This window comes from Emydura macquarii, unplaced genomic scaffold (genome assembly GCF_026122565.2).
Source record: "Emydura macquarii macquarii isolate MOO-44397 ecotype Brisbane River unplaced genomic scaffold, CSIRO-AGI_Emac_v2 contig_3390, whole genome shotgun sequence".
Taxonomy (NCBI): Eukaryota; Metazoa; Chordata; order Testudines; family Chelidae; genus Emydura; species Emydura macquarii.
In genome coordinates this window covers 7,238,622-7,255,883 of record NW_027133527.1, presented here as the reverse complement: position 1 = coordinate 7,255,883, position 17,262 = coordinate 7,238,622, and the positions used below count along the sequence as shown (strand labels likewise).

The 17,262-nt window shown below is 60.2% G+C and overlaps 2 protein-coding genes across 2 annotated transcripts; both read right to left on the bottom strand.

Annotated features, from left to right (window-relative positions):
• Window positions 1–933: 933 nt before the first annotated feature.
• PLK1 (polo like kinase 1) lies at window positions 934–9,754 on the bottom strand. Its single transcript, XM_067534223.1, has 10 exons — window positions 9,183–9,754; window positions 8,188–8,356; window positions 7,634–7,778; window positions 6,439–6,532; window positions 5,327–5,546; window positions 4,348–4,506; window positions 4,027–4,104; window positions 2,910–3,064; window positions 2,183–2,365; window positions 934–1,642 (listed from the first exon to the last, which is right to left on the bottom strand). The coding sequence occupies exons 1-10, from the start codon at window positions 9,582–9,584 to the stop codon at window positions 1,436–1,438; spliced, it is 1,812 nt and encodes a 603-aa protein (XP_067390324.1). The 5' UTR covers window positions 9,585–9,754; the 3' UTR covers window positions 934–1,435.
• A 1,573-nt stretch (window positions 9,755–11,327) lies between these two features.
• LOC137144079 (ras-related protein Rap-2c-like) lies at window positions 11,328–12,831 on the bottom strand. Its single transcript, XM_067534224.1, has one exon. The coding sequence runs from the start codon at window positions 12,762–12,764 to the stop codon at window positions 12,159–12,161; it is 606 nt and encodes a 201-aa protein (XP_067390325.1). The 5' UTR covers window positions 12,765–12,831; the 3' UTR covers window positions 11,328–12,158.
• Window positions 12,832–17,262: the final 4,431 nt, after the last annotated feature.

Genomic DNA, 17,262 nt, shown 5'->3' with positions numbered 1-17,262 from the left:
CTTCCACGAAGGCCTTCTAGACACTCCAAAATTAAGTTGAACACCTTAGCTCAACCTCCAGCCCCCATGGTAATGACAGCAGGCTTTCCTGTCCCCACTATCCCCCCCGGGGCAGCGTACACCCTCACCTGGAGCACATCCCGCTTTAACTGACAGGGTGTGGAAGAGTTCCTGCTGCCAGCTCCTGCTGTGGGAGGCAGCAAGAGGTGGTGTAAGCAGTGGAGCATGGCCCAGACCCTGCACTGAGCTCAGCCCTGCCTGCCGAGAGTTGGGGTTACTGTGGTGTAATGGGCGACTGACAGCCTTGTCATGTAGACGCTTAGAGTTAGGTTAACCTAAGCTGCTTTCTGTTGCCCTAACTCTGTAGCATGGACCAGGCCTAAGACCGTTTCCCTGAAAAGCAGCCAGAAGAGGTGAAGTGGCTCCTTCCTGTTCTCACGTGTGGGAGTCCAGCAAGCAACACAGTGCCCACCCTGGGACCTCGAGCATGAGAACCACTTACTGCCCTGCTAAGACCTAAACATGCAGTCCTGGCCCTGTTTAATACTACTCAGGGGGCTTGTATTAAAGCCCCCGCCACTGCTGCAGCATGCAGAGGTGGTCTCCCTCCTCCCCCCCCCCCGACGAGGGAAAGCAGTCAGAGGGCCCTTTAATAACTCTGCTCTGTCCAGGCAGGTGCGCGGAGAGCACACAAGTAGAAATACACAGGAGCGAGCCGGGAGAACTGGTGATGTGCCCGCAGAGGCAGTAACTGATCACAGGCAGGTGAGTGCACGCCCCCCCCCGTGTGTTAGAGGAAGAACACGGCAGTGCAGGAAAACTGTTCCTTCTGCCTCCTACTTCAGAGGAAGATCCAGTGAAAGCTTTGTCCAAAGTGGTGGCTGTGCAGAGCAGGTAGGACCCAGAGGCTATAGAGAACAATCCTCAATCAAGTTATGTAATATACAAGAGTTTAATGTGGTGCAGATTAGTTTCAATGTTAAAAGGCTGATTGCTGAGTCAGCATGTGAACAGGTTCAATCTCTCACAGTCACTACAGGAAGGGGACAGGAGCTCAAGAGCTTCACAAACACACACAAATAACTTACATCAGAACTCAGCCTTCCCCGGGCTGCGTTCTCCAAAGGAGGCTGTGTCAAGGCCAGGGAACTCGGGGGCTGGGGGGATTTGCAGTTAGGGGAAAAAAAAGATATTTAATAAAATCAACTTTCTAATGGGTGCTGAGGGGCCCGTCTGGCCCTGCGCTCAAGTTACCGAAGCACCCTTTCCTCAGCCGTGGCCCCTCCCGCGGCCCCCGTGCTGTCTGATGGCACATGGCAGCAGGGAGGTGGCCCACCTGGGGGTAATCACAGTCTGACCGCAGGGTGTTGCTGCAGCCCCTCCATCGGAGGCTGTAACAGTTTGGCACAGACACGGAGTCCATCACAGCTGGATTCTAAGCAGAGGGCTTCACCCGGGCTGAACCGGACTTGGAGCTGAGCAGCTTCTCCACCATGGTGCGGGCATAGCGTAGCCGGCTGGCCAGCTCCTTGCAGCAGCCGTGCTCTTCGATCAGGCTCAGCTTGTACGTGCGGAAGTCCCGTTTCTCATCGATGTACGTGACAGCCGCCATCAAGGGGCACAGGATGATTTTAGTGTGGTCCTAGAGAGAATGCACAGAGCTTGAGCGGGCCCTCAGCAGCCTGCACCCATTGGTCTGCAGACAGGAAAGGCCCTGGGGTTCTCAGCCTTTCCTAGGGGAGCCATACCTTAGCAGCACATCCTGTGCGCGCCCCAGGCAGCATCACCTGCCGTGGCTTTGCTCTGGTGGATTAGCAGGCCTGGGAAAGCAGTCCCTGCATTTGGTTCTTTTAAAGAATTTCAGCAAACGGCAGCGTGGCCAGCCAGATCTGCACAGGCCCCTTGGCAAACCATGGCACTAAGGATTAATAGAGTACGGCAACCTGGCTAAGTGAGGAGAGGCTCCCCCAGGGCCGGACTAGATGCCTCGCCAGGGCGGCTCAGGTATTGGGAAAATGGACTAAGGAGCCGTCTAGTCTCGGCTCATCTGCTCTAAAACCTGGCCTAAGTCGTGAGCACCTGATATCACCAACTTCTGCCTGTACCCAGGTGCCCCGAACGGGTTGGTGAACGACTGCCACTGGAGGGTTTGCCCCCGCTACCACCTGCGCTGCGGGCTCACCTGGAAGAAGTTGATCTGCACAGTGCCATTGCTCAGGTGCAGGATGATGGCACTGCGTGTCCGGAACCAGGTGCGGAGGTAGGGGAGGCGAGCCAGCTCATCCCCCTCCCGCGGCGTGATGTTGGCGCCAGCCTTTAGCAGGTGCTCGCTCATGTAGTTCCGGAAGTACTTCAGTAGTGTTATCTACAGAGACAGGGAGGCGGGTTAGCTACAGGCCAGCCTGGGGAAGAGCCTGGTTTCTCTAGCTGCAGGGCTGCAGCCTTTCATCCCTCCATTACCCGCTGTAGGGGAACCTTGGGAAGAGGCAATGAATGACCCAAGTTACCGTACGTCAGGATGCAGGTTGTGAACAAATCCCAGTCGTGTGCTGGGACAATGAACCTAGCCTGGTGGTTCTCCCTTCAAGCGGTTTATTCTTTAGCCCAGGCTGTCCCCGGCATTGCAGAGAAGGGGCTTGTTAAGTGAATGTTTCTGGGAAATGGCTGTCACACGGGCTTTTACAAAGTGCTCTTTTAAAGGGGGGGTGAGGGGGGGAAGGGAGGCAATGACTTAGCCTCTCTAGCCAGACCTTAGCTACGTTGAGTGTGTTGTCAGCTGAAGATAGCTGTGCCCAGCCCACCTGGGTTTCCAGTTCAGACCCACAGTGTGGCAGCAGGAGGAGGACAGAGGTACGAGGCAGTAGCTCTCAGCTACTGTTAAATTTGCATCTGCAGAGTGACTGACTGACCTTCTTCGTCAAGGTGGAAGGGTTCGCTCTCACAGTAAAGTAGGACTCGGTGCCGTTTTGCTCAATGTACTGCAAGCTGTCCCCATCGTTGTACATAATGAGGCGAGTGGAGTCATTGAAGAGAACCCCAACGCTATTATCACACAGCTGGTAGCCTGGGTAGAGGAGGGAAGAACACATGAGACCGTCGGACACTGAACATCTGCAGCATTGGGATGCTAGGAGCTGGAGGCACATTGTCTGACTGCCAGGATGCCTTAGCACAAGGCTCCCTGCCCCCCGTGCCACTCAGCAGTGTCCAGAGCAGGGGTCAGCAACCTGCAGCACACATGCCAAAGGCGGCACGTGGCGCCCTGGCTGGAGCCGCGCCACTCCCGGCCCCAAGCAGCACTGCGCACCCCACCCCTTCTCCACCTGGGCCCATCGGCGCCCCTGGCCGGGAGCAGCACAGCCCCTGCAGGAACCCCGCCCATGGGAATAGGGCCGCAGACCCCACTCCCCTGCCGCCAGCAACCAGCCCCAGACACGCCCCCCAACTGCCACTGCAGCACTGGGAGAGGCACGGGGGAAGATTTGGCACGGCCCTCGCTGAAGATTGCTGACTCCTGGTCTAGAGCTGCTGTTCTCCAAGGCGGATGTGGGGAAACCTCCCCTGCAAGAGTCAGTCATTTACCCCAGGAATGCAGACAGGCAGCTGCCCTCTACGCTGTATTGCCCTGCTCAGAACACTAACCTGCCTCTGCTGGCCTCAGTGGTCAGCCAGCACCTTCACACCGTGCCCCTCCTCCTCCCCCCACCACCCCTTAGCGGAGCGGAAGGTGTTCAGTGCCTGCCGGGATGAGGATCTGAAATCCTGGGCTCTTCAGACTGTGCAAGGTTGATGCAGGATGTTCGTGGTTCCTCTGACCAGCCGAGTATTTTGTGCTGCCGTCACTGCTGGTGGTGTCTGAGGCCCTGCATGTTAATTGACTAACCGGGTATAAAAACCAGCTATGTAAGATGGACGACTTGCAGCCTTCCTTGTCAGCCTATGTCCTTGGATCTCACCCTCCCCTGGAGAGTTGGGGCAAGTGGCGGAAGCGAACTCGGCTGCCGGCAATGCCAAGACGCTACTTACCCAATCCGTACTTATCCGAGTAGTCCACCCATTTGCTAACCCAGAAGATGGGGATGCAGGCGGGATCCTCAGCCTCCTCTGCAACAGAAACAGAAAAAATAATGTTTGCAAAGCAACATCTGAAATCCTCAGTTCGCTTGCTGGGTGCACGGGAGAACCAGCTCAGGGGAGAGCAGCTCCTACACCACCTGTCAGCTTCTGAGTTTTAAAACCAAGCCTCCTGTAGCACGTGCAGGCTCAGAGGTCGAACAGCAGCATGTCCGAGAGCAAGGCAGGCTGTGCAGGGATCCTGCTGCACCTCGGACCCTCCCCGTGGCTCACCTTGTCTCACTAGCGCCCTCTCCGAGGGTTTCGCTGCATTAACCATGGTCAGCTGCTGTAACATGTCGGCCAGGTGGCAGTCAACAGGCTCTCCCAGCTCCCGCAGTGCGGCTTCGTCTTCCTTTTCATGGGCTTTGTCTAACGCGGGGCTGTCGAGTCCTGAGCCGGGGGAGAAGAGCAATGTGACAGCTGCATTAGTGGCATGAAGGCTAACGCTGGCAGCGTCAGGAGACGTTAGATTTACCTTCAGACCCAGCGGTGGCGGTTTACATTACTCACTACACGGCTAGAAGCAGGTGCCCATCTCTGAAATGGACGGAAGTCCTGTTGATGAGACGCCTGCTCCATTAGAGCCGGATTGCTGCAACGAATGCTACCGACGCCCTTGTCCGGCCTTGGGGAGGGGATGGTCTTACCCTGTGGGTGATACTAGCCAGTTCCTCTAGGGGCAGAGGCAGGAAGCTAGAGATGCCAGGGGACAGCATCTTCCCTCGGGGCATTAGCCTCCAGTTCGGTGGCAGGGGCCCCCAGAATTAAACGGGTGCAAGCTCTTAGCTCGGATCGGGTGCTCCCAAGCCATTGCCAGGTGGGAGGAAGAGGATCCAGTTCTGCAGTGGAGCGGCAGGGCCAGGGGCAATGGAGGAACGAGATGCCCCATGTGTCCTGGGTACCAGGGCTCAGGATGCTCCATTCTCAGTATGTTCTGCAGGGTTTGAGAGAACCCTGTCCCCATGGTGTGGGGGAGTCTCTGTGAGAGGAGCCAGGACTGCTCCTGGAAGGGGAAGGGGCAAGGCTGGATTTCCAGGACAGCATCTCCATGTGAGCTCACTAAGCACAAACATATGACACCGAGAGCCAAGCAGGGTTTCACCTGTAATTTACTCACACCACCGGGTCTTCCTCTCCCCCCCTGTAATCCAGAGCTCTCTTGTAAGTGCCAGACACTGGTAAAGCTGACATCCCTTCCCCCAAATCTTACCTTTGTTGAGAGCGATAAGAGGTTTCCGTCCACTTGGGTCAAATCCATTGGGGGCAATGGAAAACCTGGGTGGGATGGTTAGACAGGTGGTGGGCAAGCGGGAGGGGATGTAACCGGATGTGAAGAACTCATCATTCAACAGTTCGTCAATAGTAGGGCGGGTGGCGGGGTCAGATCTCAGCATCTTCTGGATGAGATTAGCAGCTACGGGGTTGATGTGCTGAAAGGGACAGGCAGGGTTCATGAGTGGACAGGCCAGGGGACAAGCATGACCTGGCATTGGTTTGCAGGGTATGCACAATGGAAAGCATGCACCACAAGAGGTGGGCCTCTACTGCTCCGAGCAAAGCCTGTGCATGGTCAGGTAGACCAAGACTTAAACCTGGAGGAGCTGAGGAGGGTTAATGTTCTAGCTCAGTGGTTCCCAACCGTGGCCTGCGGGGTCTTTCAGAGTGGCCCACAACTCCTCTCCCTCTGGCTGCAGAAGGGAGCCACTGCCTAGGGACCCAGGTGGAGCGCAGTTTCCCTGCTGCAGCCAGGGGGATGGGAGATCCTCCTCGCTGAACTCCTTCCCTCTGGCTGCAGGGAAGGGGGGGCTGCTGGCAGAGACTGGGGGCCCTTCAGGGTTGTAAAAATTATATTTGTGACCCTTGGGCCAAAAGGTGGGGAACCCCTGTTATAGCCGGTTATTTCAGTGTAAGGTGCAAGTGAATGTAGTGGTTGCAGAGGGCCTGGCAGACAGGAGCAGAGATGGGTTTGATACTCCAACCAGTTCTCGACTCAGGATTTGAAAGAGTCCAGTGGCAGGAAGGGAACTCATGAGCCCCTCGTGTGCCAACGATACCACCCAACTCAAAATGTTGCACCAGTTTGCGGAGGCTAGTCCCACCTCCCTTCCCCTGAGAAGTTGGCCTTTCGAGTTAACCCAAATTCAGCTCCTTGTCAGGTGTCACCTCCTCTGTACGCAGGGTGCCGGAAGCCATTTCCACGTTGTGATGAGGCGCCAGAGAAGCCCTTTGGCTTCTGCACCGCTCAGTTACATTGGCTGTTTCACAAGGGTGACAAAGATCGGCCAGGAGGACCAACACACCCATCTGCAGCAGGTGCCGTACCTTAGGGATGTTGTATTCATTCTTCTTAATTCGGATGTATGTTTCTTTTAGACAGGAGGTTTCAAAGGGTGGCTTTCCTACCAGCAGAGTGTACCTGCACACGTAGATACATAAAAGCTTGTCACAAGTTTGTACAAGTGAGATCAGGAGGAAACCACAAGATTTCCATGTGAGGTGTCTTTCGCAGCAGCGGGAACCACCACGCACCCAGTATATGCAGGGCAGCAGACAACTATGTTTGAAATTCCAGTTCCATTTCCAGTTCCCTGCTCCCTAAGAGAGGAGGCTGGAAGCCGGCACCCTCGGGGGGATTCCAGTTAGAAGGCAGTGCTTGGGACATGAGGCCTTTAAGGAGAGAAGCTTCAAAATAACTTCCCCTACAACCGCAATTGCAAGTGGGCGCCTGTACAGACAGGTGCATACACAACAGCTGGCAGGTCAAGGGGAGCAGAAAAATTGCAGTGATGATCAGCTCTGAAGAATCTTCTGGAGACATTCAAACCCCAGTTACAAAGCAAATGAGCCAGGAGGGAAGCGGAGGATAGTTACCTACCTCTGACCCTCAGTTACTGCCTTTAGGGGAGTTGTCTCACTAGACAATTAGTTTTAAATTGTAACATTTAAGACCCAGGCCATACAGACATTTGAACCATGTTAGCAGCATTCTAGCAAGAACTGTTACAACGCACTAGGAAATAACCCACAGGTGAGTGTCAAGTTAGCTAGAGCCTTGGGCCTGGTCTACATGTAAAAATGTGATAGCCCTAGCTACCTTGCTCAGGGCTGTGAAAAACATCATGCCCAAGTGCTGTGTTTAGGTCGACCTAGCATAGACTCGGCTAGGTCAATGGCAGATCCTCAGAGAGGTGGATTAACTACCTCACCAGAAAAAACCCTTCAGTCGACACAGAAAGTATCTACACTAGGGCACCACCGCTGTGCCATTGTAACACCGACATACCCGAGGGTCTGCAGTATCCAGGTCCTGGCTTGGAACCGGTCATCTTTGTTTTATAGCGTCTCCTTTAAGAAAAAAGCTGCTGATGCTCTAAGATCATCTTGAAAGCCTGGAACCTTCCACACCGAGTCTAGCTAACTGAACTGGCTGCCCTCAGCCACCTGGAGCCCATGGCGTGTTGAAGGCTCAGGTTTAAGGGCACACAAACGAAAACCGAAGCGTTGCCATAAAACTTACATAATGCAGCCCAAGGACCAGATGTCCACTTCAAAACTGTGTCCCTTCTTGGCAAGCACTTCAGGAGCGATGTAGTTTGGCGTCCCGCACAGCGTCTTCTTACGCTCACCATCATATTCTACTTTGGTTGCCAAGCCAAAGTCACCTAGAAAGAGTTGGACCCCAGAATGTGCGTGTCAGTCGGGGTCACACACCAGGAAGGCTGGTTTCTTTAGCTCAGTAGTTCTCAGGCTGTTGCTGGTGGACAGGCAGGGTCACAGACCTTCCTGCTGAGCCTGAAGTGGAAGAACTATAGGCAACAGCCTCCAACTCCTGGTTTCAGGGTAACCCCCCCACCCCCGGAAAATGGGACACATTCAGATAGTGAAGAAGCTATCGTCTGGTTTTGTGGTAGCGGAGGCTATGGATTTCTCTCCATTGTCATGTGTGTGCGCTCTAGGGATGTTTGCCGCAAGAGACTAAGGGAAGGGCTCCTTGGGCTGGGAGGTTCCTGAACAGGTTCCCCTCCGCACAGGAAGGTGGAGAGGAATGATGCCCTGCCCGGGTGTCCGTACCTATTTTCACCTCCATGTCATCGTTGAGGAAGAGGTTGCCCAACTTCAGGTCCCTGTGAATGACCCTGTTGCTGTGCAGATACTGGCAGCCCAGGATTGTTTGCCGCAGGTAGTAACGTGCCTCAGGCTCGGTCAGCGCTTTCCTGCGCTTGTGCAGCTCCAGCAGGGACTGGGGGCCCGGAGAGAGGCAGGATCATGAGCGCCCTCCCCCGAGCCGAGAGCCAGTTAGCCCCAGGCAGCCCGCCTCTCCCACCCACCCGCAGGCCAGGTGAGACATCCCCACCCACCACCGTGAAAACCAGGCATCCCTCCGCTCCCCTTACCCAACCCAGGGGCCAGGTCCCCCCGACCCTGCCTCCCTGGCCGTTCCATCACCTGGTGCCTGACTGGGGACACTCTCCCCCGGGCTCACCGCGTCCTAGCGCCTCCCTGCCCCGCTGAGAGGGCAGTTACCGAGGGAGGGTTGAGGGGGGGCCCCCCCGAGACCCGCCCCCTCGCCGCTCAAGGGGGCGGCTGGCCCTTTAAGGCGCGTAGAACGCTCGGACACGGTGGAACGCACAGACACCGCAGCGTTTCCGGCAGCGGCGCCGCCCGCCCCCACCCGCCAGCCTGTCCCAGGCCCGGCCGGCGGCCCCCAGCCGCCCGCCCCTCGCCCCAGCCCCGCCCAGGCTCCCGCTCCCCGGCCCGGCCCGGCCCCTGGGGCTATGGTAACAGCTTGGCGTCCAAACCCCCCGCGGGGGAACCGAGAGCAGCTCCTGGGCCGGGCCGGGCCAGTGGCTCAGCAGCGCCCCTGGGCGGCGGCGGCGGGGGCCCAGGACAGGTCGGCTCGGTTCGAACCGGCCGCGGCCAATGGAGCCAACGTCTCTCTGACCCCCGGGAGCAGGCGGCGGACGGAGCGGGCCGAGCGCCCGCGGAGCCGGGGTACCGGCCGGCCAGCAGCTGTCCCGTCCCGTCCCACCCCGCCCGCGCCCGGCAGAGCCCCCGGCTGCCCTCACCCTGCGGCGGCAGAGCTCCAGCACCACGAAGACGAAGTCGCCGTCCTCGAAGAAGCCCTGGAAGCCGACCACGTGGCGGTGCGCCAGGCTGCGGTGGATGGAGATCTCCATGGACATCTTCTCCTTCTGGTGCGGCTTCACCAGCAGCGACTTGGGCACGATCTTGCCGGCGAAGACCTCCTGGCTCTCCAGCTCCGTGATCTCGTAGCACTTGGCGAAGCCGCCCTTGCCCAGGAAGCGGCCGCGCATGTAGCTCTTGCGGGTGCGGGGGTCCACCAGCACTTTCGGGATCTCCTTCGCCGCCGCCCCGGAGCCGGAGCTGCAGCCGGAGCCGGGCCCGGCCGCTTTCCCGGGCTCCGCCGCGCCGGGCGGCTTCGGCCCCTTCCCGGCCACCGCGCTCATGGTCCTGCCCTGGTCCTCTGCCCTGGTCCTCTGCCCGCGGCTACCGACCCCGAGCGAACCCTGCGCGCTGCGCTGCGCCCCCCGCAGGCTGCCCCCGACCCCGCTCCGCTGCGCCCCGCCGGCTCCGGGCCCCGCTCTCGCCGCCGCCGCCGCTGGCCGCTCTGACACTGTAACAATTTTCAAACCTCGAGCCGGGGCGTTACAGCCCCCAGCGCGCTCCCGATTGGTCGGCAGGATTTAAAATCCAAGCCGCCCGCCGCTAGGCATCATGGGAACGCCCCCGCCCGCCCGCCCTGTTTAAAGGGACAGGCGCCCGTCCGCCGCGCCGCGAGCCGGGCAGGGCGCTTCCAGAAGGCACGGTCTGCCGCTGCGCCTCGGCCCCGCGGCAAGCAGCTCTCCGGCCCCCAGCTGTGCAGCTATGGCCCCCGCCCCCCCCAGATGTGCAGCTATGATCCAAGCCCTCTGACCCTCCCCCAGCTGTACAGATGTGGTCCCTCCCCCGCTGTACAGATGTGATCCCCCCTGACCCTCCCCGCGCTGTACAGATGTGATCCAGTCCCCGCGCTGACCCTCCCCCTCCCCCGCTGTACAGATGTGGTCCAGCCCCCTGACCCTCCCCCGCTGTGCAGATGTGGTCCAGCCCCCTGACCCTCCCCCCGCTGTGCAGATGTGATCCAGCCCCCCTGACCCTCCCCCCGCTGTACAGATGTGATCCAGCCCCCCTCCCCCCGCTGTACAGATGTGATCCAGCCCCCCTGACCCTCCCCCCGCTGTGCAGATGTGATCCCTCCCCCCCCCGCTATGCCCAGGTGCGAAGCTGTGAGATCCGCCGTCCCTCGCCCCGGCGCGCACTGGCACGGCTGCCCTCTCCGGGGCTGCAGGACGCGCTCGGCGCAGGCTGCGGGCGCACGGAGGATGCGCTTCCCGCGGCATGGGGACTCCTAGCCTCCCCCCGCCCGCCCAGCTCGGCACAGCTCGTCTGAAGGGACCAAGACCCCGCCTCGCTCGCCGGGGCAGCATGGCTTGTCTTCGCAGCACAGCCAGCCGCTCCGGGCCGTGCCCCGCCTCCCAGTGACACGGGGGGGACCGAGGGCGCCCCGGCCTTGGGCACGTCCCTTGTCTGTTCCCCTTGCCGACGGAGCGGACCCCTCGCTCACTGCACGGCAGGACACTCGCTCCAAGACTCGGCCTTGGATCGTCCTCACTGGGTAAAACAGTCCGTGAAATGTTGCCTGAGCACATAGCCACGGACCGCACGTGGGCGGGGAGCGGGGGGACGGACTAGTGCGCAGCGCCGCGCACACACGGGGCGGGGGGTCCACACGGGGGGATCCTTCTGTTTATTATTTATCATCATACCAAAAGAAAGTGCCCCCCCGCCCTGCTACGGCTGGGAACCAAACCCGGCCCCGCCCCCAGCTGCTGTTAACTGTCCGCACCCTTTTGAAAATGGCTTTATTGCAAAGTCTGTGTCCGTGCATACAAGGAGCAGCAGATGGCCCGCCCCGGACTGTGTCGGCAGCTCCTGGGGGGCGGGTTCGTCCCCCCTTCTGTGAAAGTCTCCGGCCCCGGCCGCTGTCGGAGGTGGGGTAGGGACCGGCTGGATGAACTCATCGGCGCTGGCGCAGCGAACTCTCGGTGGCTGTTTATCGCACAGCTGCTCTGCTGCCCCTCCTGTCATTCCAGGGATTGACTGCCCCTCTCCGAGCAGCGGGGTCCAGTGCAGGCCAGTCCGAGTCCGAGTCCGGCGGTCGCGCCAGGTGAAGCATCAAACGCTCTGCCCAGGAGACGAACAACGTGCTCGCTGCGTCTCGGTGCCGGAGCCTGGCAGCAGTTCGCGCAGGGAGCCGAGGCCTTTCCCCACGCGTGACACTGGCCCCTGCCACCCCCGGGGCCCTCCCCGCCATCCCGCTCCGCACCCCGCCTTCACCGAGCGCGGTACCCGCCGTCAGCCCCGCCCCAGCCGCAGGCAGGAGCCGGGCCAGCGGGTCGCACAAGTCCGGAGTCCGGCCAGGCTCCAGCCCCGCTCCGGGTCAGCGATGGCGCCACGCTGCTCAGAACCGGACCCGTGCAATGCTGAGCTGGGGGCTCTCCCGCCCGGACTAAACAGCAGCACGCCCGGGCGGGCTCCCCCTCCCTCGCCTTGCACCCCGGGCTCGGGCTACCCCCGTTGGGGGCGCGGATGTAGGAGCCGGGCCCTGGAGACAGCGGGGCTCGCCCGCCCGGGGCTGGCTGCGGGGAGAGGAGGCAGGGTCACCCCGGGACACGAGCTGGAGGAAGGCGGGGGTCACGTTAGCGGGCAGCCCGGCTGGGGTGAGGCGGGACACACACACACACACACACACACACACACACACTCCCGAGGAGAGGTGAGCCGGAGTCCGCTTCTGCCCCGGCCTCGCAGGCTGTGGGTGACCGCTGAGCCGGGGGGAGCGGAGCGCCCAGAGCCAGGGGCTGGGCACCTGCCCGTCCCTCACCCCCGCGGGCCACACGCGCCCTGCGCCCGGCCCGGCTGCCGGGGGACCCCCTCTCCCGCCCGGCTCTGGGTCCGCGCCCAGCCCCGCGGGGTCGGCCCTAGCAGATCACGCAGCTGTGGCTCTTGCCGGGCGGCTCCTTGGAGAAGGTCTGGGGCCGGCGGCGCCGCAGGGCCGGGCTGAGCCGGCCGGGCAGGTTGACCTGGCGCAGCAGCTCCTGGAAGAGGCCGGCCACGTTGCGCCCCTGCTTGGCCGACGTCTCCAGGCAGGCGCAGCCCCAGTCCCGCTGCGCGGCGGCGATGCGCGGGTCCGGCTCGCCCGGCGCCAGGTCGCTCTTGTTGCCCACCAGCACGATGGGCACCGGGCCCCGCTTGGCCTCCAGGATCTCGTCCCGCAGCCGCTGAGCCTCGGCCAAGGAGTCGGGCTCCGGCAGCGAGTAGACCAGGGCGAAGGCGTCGCCGCGGCCGATGCAGAGGCGCCGCATGGCCGGGAAGCTGTAGCTGCCGCTGGTGTCCATGATCTCCAGGCGGAGGCGCAGGCCGGAGCCCGCCTCCAGCTCCAGCAGGTGCAGCTCCTCCACCGTGCGCCGGTGCCGCGCCTCGAAGGCGTCCTGCAGGAAGCGGCGGATCAGCGCCGTCTTGCCCACGCCCGCCGCCCCGAAGAACACCAGGCGCACCCGGGCCTCGGGCGCCGGGGACAGAGCCATGCCGCCGGGGCGCGCGGGGGATGCAGCGCTCCCGGCCTCTGGCGCCCACGGGCCGCTCGGCAGCTGCGTAGCGACTGGAGCAGCCCCGCGCCCGGCCCGCGCCTTTATAGCGGCCCGCCAGGGCCCGGCCGGCAGCCAATCCGCGCGCGGGGGGAGGTGCCCGGGCTCGGCTCGGCCCGGAGCGTCACCTGCGGGGGGGCCCCCCGACGAGGTAAGTCCCCCCGCGTCTGAGGGCGGGGAGGGGGAGTGAAGGGGGGGTACGGAGAGTGAGGAGGTGGGGGGGGGCACAAGGACGTGCGGGGTGGGGTAAGGGTGGGAGCGAGGGGGGTGGGGTAAATGGGGGGTGGGGGTAGGATAGGTTGCGGGGAGCTGCGGGACAGCGCCGAGTCCCCGCGGGCTGCATCCCCTCAGAGGCGCTAGGGGGCGCCCCGGGCCGGTGTATTGGGGTACCGGGGCCCCGACCCCCTCGTCCCGGGCCGGGCGGGCTCCTGCCGGGCCGGGGCACCCGGAGCCAGGCCCCGCTGTAGCCGAGCCGCGGCGCTGTCCTGCCCTGGCACGGCCGGGCCCAGCAGCGGGAGCCGGGCTCGGTGCTTCCTGGGGCGATGCCCGGGGGGGAGCCGGGAGCTGCATGTGGGGCCCCGTGGTGTAGGGGAGCAGGTGGGGCGGCAGGGGCGGCCCGTTCTCCGGGGAGCTCAGCCGTAGCTGAGTGTTGTGGGGAGGTGCTGCGGGGGCTGTGTGAGCCTGAGGGGAGGGCAGGGGGGCCACAGAGCCAGGGCTGGGGTGAGGGGGGCTGAGAGGGGGCTCACCAGCACCCAGGGAGGAGCAGACGGCGGGGAGCCCGGGGGGAGGAGACAGAGGGGGGGTCCCATGCCATGGGGCAGAGCAGGCCTCCCATCCACCATCTAAGATGTTGGAGGGGGCAGCTGGTCTCAACAGCTGGCCCTGAAAACAGCAGGGTTATGGGGGCTCTGGTTCCCCCAGAAGACAACAGCCGGTAGTGGGGAAGGGGCCTGTTGGGGGAAGGGCTGGTTTTGTGTGCATGCGGAGGCTTTGCCGGAGCCTCCATCAGCTCAAAATGCCGTCCAGGCTGCAGGAGGGATCTGGGCACCCGCCCCAGCTGGGACTCCCCCATCAGTGCTTTGGGCATGGTGCAGGGGAGGGGCGGTTGCCCTGTTGATGCTGGTTCGGCACATGTGTTTTTGCACCATGACCTTATTGTGACAATCCAAATATCTCCTGCCCCCACCCCCCCATGATGCAACATCCCAGTGCAGTACATGGGACAGAACAGGGAGGAGATGGTGCACTACCTGTTTGATACCCTCTATGCCTGCCAGGTGAGCAGACCTTTAGTAACAATTGACGTTAATATAAAAAACACCCTAAGAGTCACTTGAGTGTGTGCAAACCCCTCCTGTGTCGGGGCACTGCTCCAGCCCCCCGGTGTGTTGGGGGAATTTCCCAGGGACCAGGTTTTCCATGAAGCTGTCAGCTACCCCCAGTGCAGCATTGCCGTTGAACGCCCCTACCTCCCACACCATGTTGGGCATGAACAAGGGTCTTTGGCCTTTCCACCTTGGAAACATCTGCAGGGAGCCCGGGAAACACAGCTGGCCTGAGTGCTCCAGTAGGGAATAGAAATCAGCTTTGGAAGGAAGAGGGGAGGGCTTGGGGGGATAGGAGAAGAAGGGATGATGGGAAAGGAAAGAGCAGGACAGAAGTGGGGGGGAGAATTACTGAGGGGAAGAGTAAATAAGGGGAGACTGAAGCAAGCATGACTTGAAGAAGTAACTGCCATGATTGTGGACAGCCAGCATGAGCGGCTGTTGGGCACAGTGCCTGTGGCACTGCCTGGCCCTGCAGCCTGGCCCGGAGCTGACTCCGGAAAGGAGCAGCGTTTAGCTAAGCCCCTCATGTGGTTGACGTACAGCTCTGTAAATGCACACCGACTGTCAGCCACTCTGATGCCACGTTGCTTTCCTTCCCCAGAACTCTGCCCTGCAGACAGGGCCTCCGTGGCTGAGGGAAGCGTGCAACCTGTAAGGGGCTTGGGCTATTTTATGTCACACTGACCAGGATTGTTTATTTACCTTCCCAAGAAAAGACATTGCTGAATGGATTGTGTGTTCCTTCCCTTTGTATGTTCACTGCACACTGCTCTTCCTGGGAGTGAGACCCGTGTCGTCTTAGTGCACTGAGTTTGCCAGACAATGTATGTAGGGCATGGCCAGAGGTGTGGCTGAGCCATGTCTTGACTGCCCTTGCTGGGTGGAATCGGCCTGTTGTTCTATATTGCGAGAGTTTGTTTCTGTTTGTTCTTGTAAAGCAATCAAGTGTTAACACCCTTCTGTGGAAGATGACTCGCCACCCAGTCACATCCCTCCTGCAGATTGCCAGGGTTTGACTGGCCATGGAGGGTGGGCGTCTCTATAGTATAGCATAGGGTGCAGTGATCTTCATCTGGGTCCGAGCTGGTGACCTCGAGGTGAAGAGCTCTGTATTGTCTTTGGGACAGGTGGCCTAGACGGGGGAGAGTCTATAGCCTGTTCCCAGTCCTTTGAGCCCATCTTGCCTCCTTCATTTTCAATGAGTTATTAAGAAAACTCATTTCATTTCTCATTTAGTTGGACATTATTCCAGTCAGGAGGAAAAAACGGTGGGTGGGTGTGTGCAGGCGTGTGTGTCGTTAGCACCAAAGAGCAACTGGCAGGGAGTGGCACATGCCCACTGGTGTACGTGTGTCACCGACTGGGGCCACGCGCTGAGCCTAGGGTACAAAGATGGCTTGCCTTGACCCTGGCAGTGAGAGGCAAGGGAGACGCTTCAAGATCCAAATGACCAAAGAGTGAGTTCGCGTTAACGTGTGGGCAAAGGGGCGACCCTGGCAGGAGTTCAGGAAGCTGGGGACTTTCCAGGGGTTATGAACAGCAGCTGCCTTCCTTCATATTTTGGCTCCTGCCGTGACCCCAGCACCCCTACAGCCAGACTGGCCATAACAAGCCGCTGGCTTGGGTAGCAGAAGATTGAGCTTTGAAATGTTTAGTAAGTGGGACAGGCAGCCAGTTTCCAGTTTCCCCCTGCCGCCATGGTCACACATTGGCACATGGCTGCACAGTCTGCAATGGCTCAGGAGCCAGTACTGGTTCAGCAGTGATAACAGTGAAGGGGATCAAATCACCCTGCCCTATCCCCTCGCCAGGGACCCTTCCTGGAAACAAAACCCAGAGCTCTTCCCCTCTGTACTAGAGTTCTGTGAGCATCTGATGCCCCATCTGAACCAACAGGATCTGCTTAGCAAGACGACAGAGTTTAGGATCAGAACATCCCCTTCCCCATGGTGGAGGGGGAGCCCGATCCATCCTGCCCTGGGCAGGGGGGTTAGACGTGGTAGGAAGGGAGCAGACTTGGAATCTCTTAGAGCCCAAGGATCTGGAGGAAATCCTGGCTCCAATCGTAAAGCTCTGCGAGCGTCCCCTTTATGCTGTCCTGAGCCCCCACTCCAGCATGGCTGGATGCAGTCTGAGCTGCTGCTGCCTCTCTTCTGAGCTTTGTTAGATGACCTGGGGGTAAAAACACCAAAGGCTTGTCTCTGCTAGCATGCCTGCTGCCAGCGGAGCTGCATGGGAGTTAGGCAAAGAGGAGAAAACTCGTACAGACCCAGCCGTAGACTGTAAGGACCTGGTCTTTTCACCCAGCTATAAAGAAGCCCCTGTTTCCTTCCCCAGTTCCCAGGCACACATACAAGTATGCGACAGCTTCAAATATAACCAGAAGAAAAATTCTCCTAACATACTGCTGTGCTGGAGAGAATTGTTTCCCCTGCAGCGTGGGTTCGGGTGAAGTGAGGTCACTAAAACCACACCCAGGAGGAGCAGAGAACAGAGAACTGACCAGTAATTAAACACACAGGCGGAGTCGATGAATGAGTCAGGAGGAAACCCACACGATCAAATACTTTGGGCTCTTGCCTGGAAGCCTCTCCACCTCATCACTGGTCTGTGTTCTTGGGGACCAGTGACGTACCATGAAACCAGACAGATTTAATAAAGGAGAGCAGAGGTGGAGGCTTCCCTGAGACCAAGAAGGGAGAGGACTCCAAAGGGGCAGCGTGAGACAATCCCAAACTCCCTGTGTTTCTTGGAGAGTTGGTGCTGCCATGCCAGGGGGAGATGGACAGGTGATATGACTGAGATACAGATACCGTGATGGGCCGTAGAGGTACCTGTCTAGGATACGGGAGAATGGATGGTAGAGAGAAGGCTATTTGGGAGCCCGTCTTTATCTCCCCCTCTGTGCTCTAATACAACAACAAGGCAGCACACAAGGAAATTGCAAGGCATCCAGTTGAAAATACATCACGGGAAAGGCTTTATATGCAGCGGGTGTCTAACCTGCGGAATTTGCTGCTGCGGGACATTGCTGAGGCCAATCGATTTAGCAAACAGCCGAGGATTAGATATTTGTAGTAATAAGAACAGTGGGCTGGATCGCGATCTGT